Source organism: Esox lucius, chromosome 11, assembly GCF_011004845.1.
Source record: "Esox lucius isolate fEsoLuc1 chromosome 11, fEsoLuc1.pri, whole genome shotgun sequence".
Classification (NCBI taxonomy): domain Eukaryota; kingdom Metazoa; phylum Chordata; class Actinopteri; order Esociformes; family Esocidae; genus Esox; species Esox lucius.
This window is the reverse complement of record NC_047579.1, coordinates 14505449-14518001: the sequence shown is the minus strand read 5'-3', so window position 1 is coordinate 14518001 and position 12553 is coordinate 14505449. Positions and strand designations below refer to the sequence as shown.

Here is a 12553-nt window from a genome sequence, read left to right as displayed (position 1 = left end):
CTCACGCAGCTCTGCCTCAAATAACGTCTGCATTCAATGCTGGGCCCTCAACAAACATCAGCGTGAGGACGGTGCAACGTTCCCCCCGGGATATGGGCTTTAGGAGCCGACACCCAACTCAAGTACCCCTGATGAATTCTCGACACACAGCGATGCGCCCCACCTTGGCACTTGATGACTGGAAACGACTAGCCTGGTCTGACGAGTAGCGTTTCCAACTGTTTCGGGCAGACGGATCTGTGTGCCATTCCCCCCTGAGTCGCCAGATTTCAATGTTATCGAACACATCTGGGATGCCCTGCAACACGATGTGGAACACCGATATCCTACGCCTCAGAATACAACAGAATTATGGACCGCTCTGCAGGAAGTGTGGTGTTCATTGCTTACAGAATACTTCCACAAGTTCCACGCTCCCATGGGAGGCCTACCATGTATTAGACTGGTGTTCCAGTTCTTCTGGCACTTCAGTGCTTAATTCAGCACCCCGGGTGGTAGAAAAGTCCTGGTCTAGTTACCTTGGCCACAGCAAGGATGCGGTCCATTATTGGCTCCCTGGCCTGACTGGGATCAGAGGTCAGATGACCGTCCAGGCGGGAGAGGTCGAAGGGAATCAGGCAGGTCATGGACAGCCACAGCAGCAGCATGTAGCGGGTCTCCCATGTCTAAGAGAAGGGTCAGGGAGAGAGTTCAGAGGTTAAAGTTTATCAGGAAGGTCATATTAACAACCAGAAAAGCAGTATGTAGCCGATCTCCCATGCCTAATGGAAAGGGCAGGAAAATAGGGTTTATTGGTGAAGGAGGTTGTAGCACGTCTCCCATCTTTAGGCATCTAGCAGACCTTTTGAACCAGAGTAACTAGGAGTAGGGTGTTCAACCATTTGTCATATACAGACACTTGCAGGGGAAAGAAGGGTAAAGATGTTGTTTGTGATCTCAGCCAGTATTGTAATACTGTGTCACTGTTGAGAGAAAAAGAAAATTGTGAAATATAAAATATTTGTTCATCGCATTTTTAAGTGCCTCACTCAAAGGCACATAGACTAATGTTTCATCTCCTCAACTCAAGGAACTTGAAAGAGTGACCTTTAGTTTCTGGCCCAACACCTCAACCGCTAGGCTAGTGGCTCTCATCCTATATTCCTTCAATACCCACATTTCACAACGAATATTAAGTCACAACCCCATATTGGATGTTATGGATTGTATTACAGTTTACATTTTGTATTGTTGTATAGGTTGTTACTACCTCATGGGACACGTTTCTTTTGCAAAACGTTTTTTTTCTGATTAAACAAAGGTCAAATAAAACAAATAAACAATGTAAATAGGTTATAGTTCTGTTTTAAAAGGCAAGACTTGACAGCCATTCAATCAGTAAACATGACCAATTCAAGAGGAATTAACCATTATGAATGATCACTTTAAGAGAAGGATGCAACAATAGACTCAGCTCAGTCATAGAGCTTTTTCAAAATCAGTGACAAAACACTGTTTTGAATCTTCAAGGACTTTACAAGCTGATCATGCCTCTTAAATCAGTAAACAGTCCCTCCCCGGCTAGCTAAATTAACAACATCTGACATAAACAGCTTGCTTAACTCAACATTTTGTCAAGATTCTGCCGCAAAATTTGGAGCAATTTGTCAGAAATTAGTCTGTAGATCAACATCAATGCAATGCTTCCTTTAATCAACTGTGTAGAGCAGGAGCTGACACAGGAGAGTAAGGTGACGTTACTGCAGGCGTCACATCAACAACAGACAGGTGGCTTCGTGAAATCTCATATCAGCTGGTTGCTACTTATTAACTGTAGCCAGCTAGTTTTGGTAGAACAGATATAACTACATATGCATCTACTGCACTGGTTAGCACCATTGCTTTTGTCAAATCATGCACATTTTCTTGACATTGTCAAACTTCCTAAATACTGATAATTGGTGCAGAATTTCTTTTTAACAAGTGGTAAAATATCACAAAAAATATGTGCTATTCAAAGAACTTCAACACTGTAAATAATGTAAAACAGTGTTAATGTTTTAGTGTTTGGCATGGGACAGCGCAGTACCTCATTACTTGAGACACCTGTATATCTCCAGTAACAATAAGCAATGCACTGTGACTGTGTATATGAGTAGGCCTTCAAAATTTAAATAAATAATATATTAAACTTATTTAACACGTCTGAGACCCTTTGAACATCTCTGGTGACCCAGTTGAGAAACATCAGTTGAGAAAGGCTGCAATAGACGATTGTGCCACCAATAATTTGTCTAAGCCAATGGGCACGAGGAGAAACGTATTAATGAACTTAACAGAAACATAGAAGGAAATCGGCTCGGTAACCACTAAAAGACACGAAGACAAACATTTAATTAAAACATATAACATTAAACAGGATTGAAAAAACACTGTCCAATTAAATCATCAGAATCTAAAAAAGCAACAGAAGGCAGAAAGCATTATTTGCATTATAAATATTCTTTAAACTGATATTTACTCTACCATTTAAGTAAAGGGTCATACTTTCATGGAACTCTTGCAAAAAGAAGATTACAAATAAGGAGACGGCAATAGAAACTGGGCTGGTTCAGATTAATCTATTCAGGCTCACCGCTGAGTCTTTGGGATCCTGACGACACAGGAGATCCAGGACTGGCTGGACATCTGCCACCTCATGAGGAAAGAGCTGCATGAAGACCTTGTACCCTCTCACCTGGCCAAGACAAAAAGAGCTGAGAGTTTGTAGGAGGCTAAATTGGGTTTAGAAACATGGTGAGAAAGCAGAACTGGCACAAGATATCTGACCTGAGATTTCATTGTAAGACACTCAACTTTACACACACACACACACACACGCGCGCGCGCACACACACACACACACACACACACGCGCGCACGCGCTGAGTTAGTCAACGTATTAGCCCTGCGAACCCACCGCACACCTTCAGGTCCCGAGAAAAGGTTACATAGTCATGTAAACGGGACTCATTGAACCACCCTGTTACACACATCTGAAGTTACCTTGGAAATGATGTAGAGGAACTTGAAGCCCAGGTGAACCAGGAGAGGCGGAGACTGTTCACTCCTGATGACCTCCAACAGCAGGTTCAACATCCACTCTGGGTTACCAGGAAACAACCACAAGGTCTTATTAAGGTATTAACGCTTATCATCTCAATCAAAATAAAAAAATACTCCACGGCATGTTTTACTAATGCAAAAGGCATTTTGGGTGTGTGTGTGTTTGTTATTACCCAGATGTGGATCCAGAAGATGGGGCTGCTCCTGATACCGATTCATTATGACTGAAAGAAAGGAAAAAAAAGTTGTAAGCTTTTCTTTAATTGGTGTAATTTGTGGTCCGTCTAGTTTCATAATGTTTTATGTAGACATATACATATGCTCCCCACCCAAGAACCTCTGTATTGCTGACTCCCGTGTCACCATTTTCTGGTGAACCTCAGGGAGGCTCGAGATCAGGGCTTGAACCTCGGTGCTCTCGGTAAAGCCTCCCAGGACACTGGCCTGAACGATCACCTCTGGTTCTCCTCCACCTCCTCCTTCGTCACCAGAGTCCATGTCAGTCTGGGCCATTGTGATTAGCTAAGAGATACCGGTATAAAGTTTTACATTTAATTAACTTGATCACATGCTTGTATGCTGTCCAACGTTTATACCTAAATAATAGATGAGAACCGTGTGACATATTGCATGGGCGTGTCAATGTACAATAGAGGATAGATGTGTTGTTAGCCAATGCAATAATGTTAACTAGCTATGAGCTAGTAGTACAGTACTAACGTAGGTGGTTGCCAAGTGGCAACCCAAATCTGATTGAAATTGATAAGAGAACATAATACACAGATCGTACATTTGGATATTGAAGCATGAATCATACCTGTATATATGGAGAGAGAAAAAATTCAGAAAATGAATGACTATTACTTAGTAGATAAGGGACTCAGCGTACTCCGTTTGTTATGAGCGTCTTGTGAGCAACATTAAAGAAACATTTCCGGGTCACGAAAATAAGGACATTTTCTAAATAAAAGAGACCAACGTATTACTTCAAAACGGATATAAATTGAGTTTATTCATTGTTCAAGAAAATGTACCACTCAACACATTGACAACAATTCAAATATGATTATATTTAAGAGTAATTCAATAAAAAGTGGGTATAAAAACAAGTTCCAAGGGCAAAATTCAGACAATGCCAATGACTGAATACGGAATACATATTGCCTCATAGCTCATAAACTATTGAATATTCCACAGAGAAAGCAATGTAGGAAATGTTCAGGAGAGTGTGTAGAGCAAGACAAACCTGTCTAATCATGGGGAATGGTGTGCTACATCTAGCAACACAATATTTCCACACCCTCTTTTTCCACAATGTAACTCAACGGAAATGAAATACATATTGACTCATACAGAAAAAAAACTTTTCTATGAGCCGCAGTGAATGTATTATAGGAAATGTTCATGAGAATCTATAGAGTGATTATGTGCAAAAAAAATCAAGGGGCACTCTGTATTTGCAATTGTTGCTGGCATTTTACTCCACCCATACCATTGGACACAATGTAACTCAATGGATATGAAATACATATTGACTGATACAGAAAAAACTGTTCTATACGCCGCAGTGAATGTATTGTAGGAAATGTTCAGGAGACTCTATAGAGTGATTATGTGAAAAAGAAATCAAGGGGCACTTGATTTATTTGCATATAATCACTCTATAGACTCTCCTGAACATTTCCTACAATACATGTTTACAATATACACGAAGCAAAGTGTCAAAATCGATACATTTAATATTATTAAAATCACGTTTTACCGCGGACTTGTATTTTGAAAGCAAAATTCGAAAACCGGAAGTCTTATTGTTGCTACGGAATCTCTAATGTTGCCAGCATAATAGACATCTATGGCCAGCATGACGCTAATCCGTTTGTTCTGTTGTGGAGTTCTCACGTTGCTGCACCGCCCAAGTACGGAATGCGACTAAATACAAAAAGAACAAAAGCGTTTTGTTTTTGAGTGAAACATCCTCATTGGACAGAACAGACCATAGGGATATCAGACACGCATGTTTATTTTTCTCGTGCATCGTTAGTAACCAAGTCACATTTTCAGAAGTGGTGTTATGATTTTACTAAATGCACACTATGAACCTTGCACACTATTACTACAACCTTTGCATTCATTTTCGGTCTGATTTTCCACATGGTTGGGTTAGTAGGGTAACAAAATGTATACATAAAAACACGCAAGTAATGTACTTTATTTGCAATGCATTATTAATATTCACACAGCTTTATAACAAAGCTAATTAAGACAACTCATCAGATAATACATAAACAGATCATAACTTTGTTCACTGCTATGTCTACACTTTAAGTAAATGTATTTCCAATATTGTATGTAAGCTCTATACATGCTACAGTTCTCAAAGAGCTGGGAATGCATTTCAAAAATGTTGTATTTGACAAGCACTTCAACACAAACAGCAATATGTGTTTCATGAAATATCTTTTCAATGGTGTACTAATTCATTGTGTATTGGTATTTTTCTAAAAATGTTCCCTAACAACAAAATCATTAATTAATTCAGAAATCACCCAAATAAAATCAGAGGAATTTCCTTATTCTGGATTGGCATCCAACTAAGCTCAAAACTAGCCGTGTGTCTATGCCCAAAACACCTTTTAGACGGAAAGAAGCATTTGGGTTAAGACTAGCATGCTCAGGTTTTGTGCGTAAGACCTAGCTGCGAGCTTCAGGCAGGTTCTTGCCAATGCTGTGAATGTTTAATAATGCATACATTATTTCACCAGATCCTTCATGATCCTCAATGAGGACCCTCTGTATCCTCCACCAAAATGATTCCAGTGGTTGAGATAGTGGAACAGCTGGTACAGCTTTTGTCTCTTCTCAAAGCCCGGGGCCTTGGGGATCTTCTCATGGTACCCAGAGTAGAAGGAGTCACTGAACCCTCCAAATATTCCTGCAATGCCCAAGTCAAACTCTGCATGGCCGTAGAAGGAGGCGGGGTCAAAGATGAGCGGGCCGTCGGAACACTCTGCCACGTTCCCCCCCCAGAGGTCACCGTGAAGCAGGGCCGGAAACACCTCCACGTCGGTGAATAGAGAAGGGATTTTCAGCTAAGAGGAGGAGATGTCATACAGAGATAGATGAGAAGACAGTTGCTGAACATACTTGAAGCAGTTGACAAAATACAGACTACAAACTGACATGAAATAAGATTCAAATTAATCCAAAAACCGTCTTGTGGCATGTGTTTCATTAGTCCACTGTTACATTACCCAAATGTTTTGCATGTCAGCAGCAATGTTTTCAAGTGGCAGGTTTGAATAAATAAAAAATAAATACAAATTGATGAGTTAAATAACACACTCCAGACTACTCTTGAACATCTGGAAATATGTGGAGAGTATCTAGAAAGCACAATAGCCCTTTACATATTTTAATAGCTGACATTTCTTTAAACCAAATTTGACAAAAGAAATTGGACAGCACAAAAGATATTTGGAACGACACTGAATTTAAAAAATCCAGGCAAGAGGTTTGGCCACCTCTGGTCTATAGTCAAGAACTTCCAAATATGGTTTCAGGACTTATGAAAGTTACCTGCAGCTGAGCCCATAGCTCCCTAGCCTCCCTATCTCCATAAGACTTCTCCACCATGTTGAGTTGGTGCTGTAGTTTGTTTCGGGAGTAGAACGTCACCCATTCACTCTGCCACTCATTTTCCTGACAAGGAAGAGATACATTAGCCTTTATCATCATTTGTCATAAAATCCCATGTTACCAGATTCTCTATTGGGAAATGTGCAAATCAAGTTCCACCTCCTAACATCTAACAATCTGGTGTGTATTCATTTTAAGTAAAATGTTAATAAAAAAAATGAAAAATTGCCAAACAAAGGCAAAACAACAAAACCTGGATGAGTTACCAAAATTGTTTTAATAGAGAACACCCGTTCCACAGTTTCCTACCTGAGGGAGGTACCCACAGCATGTGGGAACATGGAAGCCAAACTGTTCAATAACAGGAACATCGGCTCCCTTTCCTGTGTACATTGGAACGAGCAGTGAGTAAAGACATGGAGTACTGTAATCTGTAAAACTGTCATAAATTGTATAGTGAGAAAGCTGGACAAGGTAAATTAGAATATGTGAGAAAGCTGGACAAGGTAAATTAGAATATGTGAGAAAGCGGGACTAAGAAAAATTTGAATATAACCGATCAGCCATAACATTATGACCACCTTCCTAATATTGTGTAGGTCCCCCTTTTGCCGCCAAAACAGCCCTGACCCATTAATGCATGGACTCCACTAGACCTCTGAAGTTGTGCTGTGTTATCTGGCACCAAGACGTTAGCAGCAGATCCTTCAAGTCCTGTAAGTTGCGAGGTGGGGCCTCCAAGTATCAGACTTTTGTTATCCAGCATATCCTACAGATGCTCGATTGGATTGAGATCTGTGGAATCTGGAGGCTAAATCTACTCGAACTCGTTGTTGTGTTTTTCAAACCAATACTGAACCTTTTCTACTTTGTGGCAGGACGCATTATCCTGCTGAAAGAGGCCAATGCCATCAGGGAATACCGTTGCCATGAAAGGGTGCACATGGTCTGCAACAATGCTCAGGTAGGTGGTAATGTGTCAAAGTAACATCCACATGAATGGCAGGACACAGGTTTTCCCAGCAGAACATTGCCCAAAGCATCACATTGCCCCCGCTGTCTTGCCTCCTTCCCATAGTGCATCCTGGTGCCATGTGTTCCCCAGGTAAGCAACGCACACGCACCCGGCCATCCACATGATGTAAAATAAAGTGTAATTCATCAGACCAGACCCCTTTCTTCCTTTGCTCCTCGGTCCAGTTCTGACACTCACATGCCCATTGTAGGCACTTTGAGCAGTGGACAGGGGTCAGCATGGGCACCCTGACTGGTTTGCAGCTACACAGCCCCATACGCAACAAACTGTGATGTGTTCTAACACCTTTCTATCAGTACCAGCATTAACTTCTTCAGCAATTTGAGCTACAGTAACTCGTCTGTTGGATCGGACCACAAGGGCCAGCCTTCGCTCACCACGTGCATCAATGAGCCTTGGCCACCCGTAACCCTGTCGCCAGTTTACAGCTTTTCCACTTTTGATAGGTACTGACCAATGCAGACACCCCACAAGGGCTGCAGTTTTGGAGATGCTCTGACCCAGTTGTCTCACCATCACAATTTTGCCCTTGTCAAAGTCGCTCACATCCTTGCGCTTGCCCATTTTTCCTGCTTCTAACTCATTAACTTTGAGAACAGAATGTTCACTTGCTGCCTAGTATATCCCACCCACTGACAGGTGCCATGATAATGAGATAATCAGAGTTATTCACTTCACCTGTTAGTGATCATAATGTTATGGCAGATCGGTGTGTAAAAGTTGGACTAGGTTCATTAGAATATACACTCACCTAAAGGATTATTAGGAACACATTTCTCATTAATGCAATTATCTAATCAACCAATCACATGGCAGTTGCTTCAATGCATTTAGGGGTGTGGTCCTGGTCAAGGCAATCTCCTGAACTCCAAGCAGAATGTCAGAATGGGAAAGAAAGGTGATTTAAGCAATTTTGAGCGTAAACAGAATGAGAACTTGGATGCTGTTCCTAATAATCCTTTAGATGAGTGTATGAGCAAGTGGGGCAAGCTGAATTAAAATATGTGAGAAAGCTGGATAATGTGAATGAGAATGTGAGAAAGATGGACTAGGTGAATTAAAATATGTGAGAAAGTTGAACTAGTTGAGATCTCTACCAACTGTCTGCTGATCCTTGTTCTGCCTGTCCCTCTGTCTCTGGTTGTGCAGGTGCAGATCAGCAAGACACTTTCCTAGCTGCTTGGAGTGCCTGGGGGATTTGATCAGCTGACCATTAACAGATGAATTTCAATAATCCCAATATTTATTAATGTACTAAATTATAAAAGGAAGAAGAAAAACAAAAAGAAGACAGGCAAAGACAACAAGATATGCTAAAGACCGGTGTATAGCACTGTGTATAAGTGGGCTCTCCTACTTGCTGAGACCCGTCATGTCAATGTGTTCCATGACAAATGCAGACCCTCCTGTATCCAGCTCTATCACCTTCAAAGGCTTGGGGACCTTCACTGTGCCTGTCATCAAGATGGCCTCCAAGCTGGCCTGCTCACCATCAAACATTAGCTTTGCCTGGAAGACAAGGATTAGAGATGTAATCCAAGGAAATGTAAAGTTTAGATAGTGGCCTAGCCCTACGTGCATACATGTATTGTACATTAAGATTAAGCCTATGTATCCATCAAGCTTTGACCTGAGATTATGATAGATGTGATCTGCTTAGTATTTTGCAGTGGCCAACTAGTTTGAGCTAGTCCGGGTATGTCTCTTAAACTAACATTATTTGTTGAACATGACCACATGACATGGAATGCAGGGTGAGGAATAATAGCTAAAAAATCTGGTACCCTAGGCTAAATGTGAGCATATCCTATACTGCATACGTCAAGGCAAGTAAAACCAATGCAATAGGGAATTAATAATTAACAAAACTATCGACCTGACTCTTGTGGTTGATCTTGACAAACACTCTCCCGTTGTCAGTATCATAGCTCTGTCCCTCACTGATACAACCACCTCCAGAATGGCCAGTTGACTTCAGCATGGACGTTCCCAGCTCCTTTTTCAGCTGCGATTCCATTATCAGTCTCCAATGCTCACCAAATAATTAACGAAGAAGCAATTTCTTCACTTGCACAACACCAGGAGTGTTTGACTTGCAAACGTATTTCGGTTTGACTTCCAATGGTGTTGGTTTTGTTTATGTTTTGAGTGGAAGAAGGCGGGACTTGCATTTCAGTTTCTGTAGCGGAAATAACTTGGGTTGTGTTTCGACTGCAATTAACTGACCAATGAGAATCCGGATGTGCAATGATTGGCTTTTAGGTATTTGCCATCGCAGCAGCTAAACTCGACCCTGTCAGCGTCGCTATGGTTCCAAAGGAAGAGCACAATCTTTGATTCGGATGGAATCTATCTGTTCGATTTTGAGAAATGTGTTTGCTGCTTGGTGCAACCGGTGTTGGAAAGACACTGCTCTTGAAGCGTTTACAGAATATCCTTTAATAAAATAGCTAGCTAGTTCTCAAAGCAACAGAACGTTGGGTGATTTAGTTAACCAAAGTAGCTAACGTTGCGTGTACAACCAAGTGAAAACAAGGCGACAGCGGTGTTATAAATCAGTCTCTTCCTTTACTTTTACTCTGCTTAACTGATGTGTATATAATATTGAAAAACGACCACTGTCATTCGCCACTTTGTTCTCCTCGCCTAACCTGTAAATACAATAACTATTGTCGCCCTTTCAATTCTATTTAACCATCTTTAACAGACCGTCTACAGCTCAGTTTGAGAGATGGAGTATCTGAATTAGGGGAGCCCCCTGTTACTCTGCCTACAGTAAGCCAACATATGTGTCGATTTGTTATTTTTGTGTCAAATTATTTTATCAATTTGCGGGTGTCTTAACACAAAATGTGAATTTTCTGGATCATTGTTGTTTCAACTATTTCAGGTGGGCACCAACCTGACAGACCTAACACTAAAGAAGCAGAATGTGACAGTGAGAGAACTGGGAGGGTGCATGGGTCCTATCTGGCCTAGTTACTACCCTGACTGTTCCTCAGTTATTGTGAGTACAGAACAAGATGAACTCAGGTTAACTAGACGAGTCATTTAATACAGTTTCTATTTGTTTTAAAGAGGGTGATATATTGAGTACTGAGAGGCTTTTAGGCCCTGCCAGGCCCAGCCACTACACCCAGGCTTCTTTGAGGCAACAGCAAGTTGACCGAGTTACGCAGAAGTCAAACCTGAAGCGAATCTCCCTGATCGCACCTTCTCAACAGATCATACATTTTTTCATACACATCAAACTTAAAAATATTAAATAAATGTGTGGGAGATAAGAAGTGCAATCACCCCAACAACGGGGATTGAAATAGAATACAAAATCATGATATCTTGTGTTTCTCCTGTAGTTTATGGTGGACTCTGCCAACATCACTCAGATTTCTTCCTCCTGTATCCTGCTACTGTCTGTTCTTTCAGCTGAGCAGCTCCACAATGCATCGGTCCTGGTCATCTTCAACAAGAGGTTAGGCAAGTGGTGGATTTCTAGCTACCTTATTTCTAGTAGGATACCTTCATTCTCATCATGTGCATCATTTTATCAACAGTACCTCTCCCTCCCTTCTAATCCACCCTTTTCTCACCATAACCCAGGGACCTCCCCTGTACCATGAGTCTAGTAGAGATTAAGTCACTGTTCAGGATGGATGACATCATCGCCTCCGCACCGCAGCCAATCACCACTCTTGAGCTCAGCTCTCGTTCCGGCCAGGGACTGCAGGAGGTTTTGGACTGGTTGGACTCCACCCTAAAGGATCAATGACATTTTCCTTCTAGAAAGCAGTTCCTCGTAAAGTTGATATTGTTGTCATGGGATTTTGGATGATGTAACCACCAACTGAGGAAGTGATGTCACAGGGCGATCTCCCTCTGCTTCACATACACAACAGACATTAGTGTATATTGGATTTGAAATGAAACGCTGAGGTTAAAAAGCAGCTTTAATTTTTAGGGTATTTATATCCTTAAACTGTGATATGTGTAAGAATTACAGGTTTTTGGGCAACTTTCCTGATAATGCTCTGAAAGGCCTGTACTGCAGCTGTCTTCAGTTCCAGTTTGTTTTGGTGCAATTTTCTTTTTGCTCAGTTGGATTCAGGTCATGATGTTGAAAAACAACAACAGACTCCAAATGCAAATGCTGCACCTAGAATCCCTTCTAGATCTTTTGGTAGCTCTAGTGAGTGTGATCAATACAAATTTTTCATCAAACACTTCACAGTTTATCAATGTAAATACCTTTAAAGCCATGTCTGCAATTTTTTTGTCATTGTTTAATTTCAAATCCAGTGTGCTGGAGTATAGATGTCATTGTCCTTACAATCTTATCCCACCTAGAATGATGCTGTCGTCCTTATGGCATCATGTCCAATTGAGGAGGCATGACATTGATGCATTTGTGGTTGAAATATGTCTATTTATTGTCAACAATCAGCAGCATATCATTTTGTGCAAAACAGTTCTGGGGAGTGAGGTTCAGTTGGGTGAACTGGCCTGGTGACAATGGCTGCATTTACAAAGGCTGGCCCAATTCAGATCATTTTATTCACTTATGGGCCTTTTGACCAACCACATCCAATGTTATCACATGAGGAACAGTCACCTTGGAGTCCAAGCAAACTGAAACATCTAGTTTAAGGGTTCAGACATCTTAAGCCAAGCTTGTAGCTCCCTCTGAAATCACGATTAAACACCTCAGGAGTTTTAATTTACACCTGCTTATCAGGGCCACATCAGGGGTGGATTCAGTTCCCTTGAGCAGACCTTTGACGTCCGTTTGCTCCCATTTGG

At 41.3% G+C, this 12553-nt stretch overlaps 3 protein-coding genes across 6 annotated transcripts in view; 1 reads left to right on the top strand and 2 right to left on the bottom strand.

Moving 5' to 3' along the window:
- The window catches only part of tbcd (tubulin folding cofactor D), a 75884-nt gene that overhangs the window by 58994 nt on the left and 4337 nt on the right, over positions 1–12553 (bottom strand). The window contains exons 1-6 of one of the 4 annotated variants that reach the window (XM_013131261.3): positions 3902–3991; positions 3414–3606; positions 3258–3308; positions 3025–3122; positions 2615–2716; positions 519–665 (exon numbers count right to left, since the gene is read on the bottom strand). In XM_013131261.3, coding sequence (XP_012986715.1) covers positions 519–665; positions 2615–2716; positions 3025–3122; positions 3258–3308; positions 3414–3597 — 582 coding nt within the window. In that variant the 5' untranslated portion in view covers positions 3598–3606; positions 3902–3991. Of the gene's footprint in view, positions 1–163; positions 259–518; positions 666–2614; positions 2717–3024; positions 3123–3257; positions 3309–3413; positions 3607–3901; positions 3992–12553 lie in introns of those variants that run through there. The other 3 variants (XM_029123625.2, XM_013131263.3, XM_020050978.2) reach the window with 3 other exon arrangements.
- On the bottom strand, positions 5274–9932 carry LOC105006163 (ketosamine-3-kinase-like). Its single transcript, XM_013131265.4, has 6 exons — positions 9633–9932; positions 9114–9265; positions 8854–8945; positions 7030–7103; positions 6661–6783; positions 5274–6173 (listed from the first exon to the last, which is right to left on the bottom strand). Exons 1-6 carry the CDS (start codon positions 9771–9773, stop codon positions 5835–5837), a joined length of 921 nt encoding a protein of 306 aa, XP_012986719.3. The 5' UTR covers positions 9774–9932; the 3' UTR covers positions 5274–5834.
- On the top strand, positions 10043–12470 carry arl16 (ADP-ribosylation factor-like 16). Its single transcript, XM_020050694.3, has 5 exons — positions 10043–10187; positions 10473–10531; positions 10647–10763; positions 11113–11228; positions 11357–12470. Exons 1-5 carry the CDS (start codon positions 10127–10129, stop codon positions 11523–11525), a joined length of 522 nt encoding a protein of 173 aa, XP_019906253.2. The 5' UTR covers positions 10043–10126; the 3' UTR covers positions 11526–12470.

Excerpts from the sequence above, each read along its gene's own strand:
- arl16 (XM_020050694.3), top strand. The coding sequence starts at position 10,127 with ATGTGTTTGCTGCTTGGTGCAACCGGTGTTGGAAAGACACTGCTCTTG. Across the intron at positions 10,188-10,472 it reads GCTCTTGAAGCGTTTACAGA|AGCTCAGTTTGAGAGATGGA; the intron begins ATATCCTTTAAT and ends CAGACCGTCTAC. Across the intron at positions 10,532-10,646 it reads CCCCTGTTACTCTGCCTACA|GTGGGCACCAACCTGACAGA; the intron begins GTAAGCCAACAT and ends CAACTATTTCAG.
- LOC105006163 (XM_013131265.4), bottom strand. The coding sequence starts at position 9,773 with ATGGAATCGCAGCTGAAAAAGGAGCTGGGAACGTCCATGCTGAAGTCA. Across the intron at positions 9,266-9,632 it reads AGATCAACCACAAGAGTCAG|GCAAAGCTAATGTTTGATGG; the intron begins GTCGATAGTTTT and ends CTTGTCTTCCAG. Across the intron at positions 6,174-6,660 it reads AGCTATGGGCTCAGCTGCAG|CTGAAAATCCCTTCTCTATT; the intron begins GTAACTTTCATA and ends TCCTCCTCTTAG.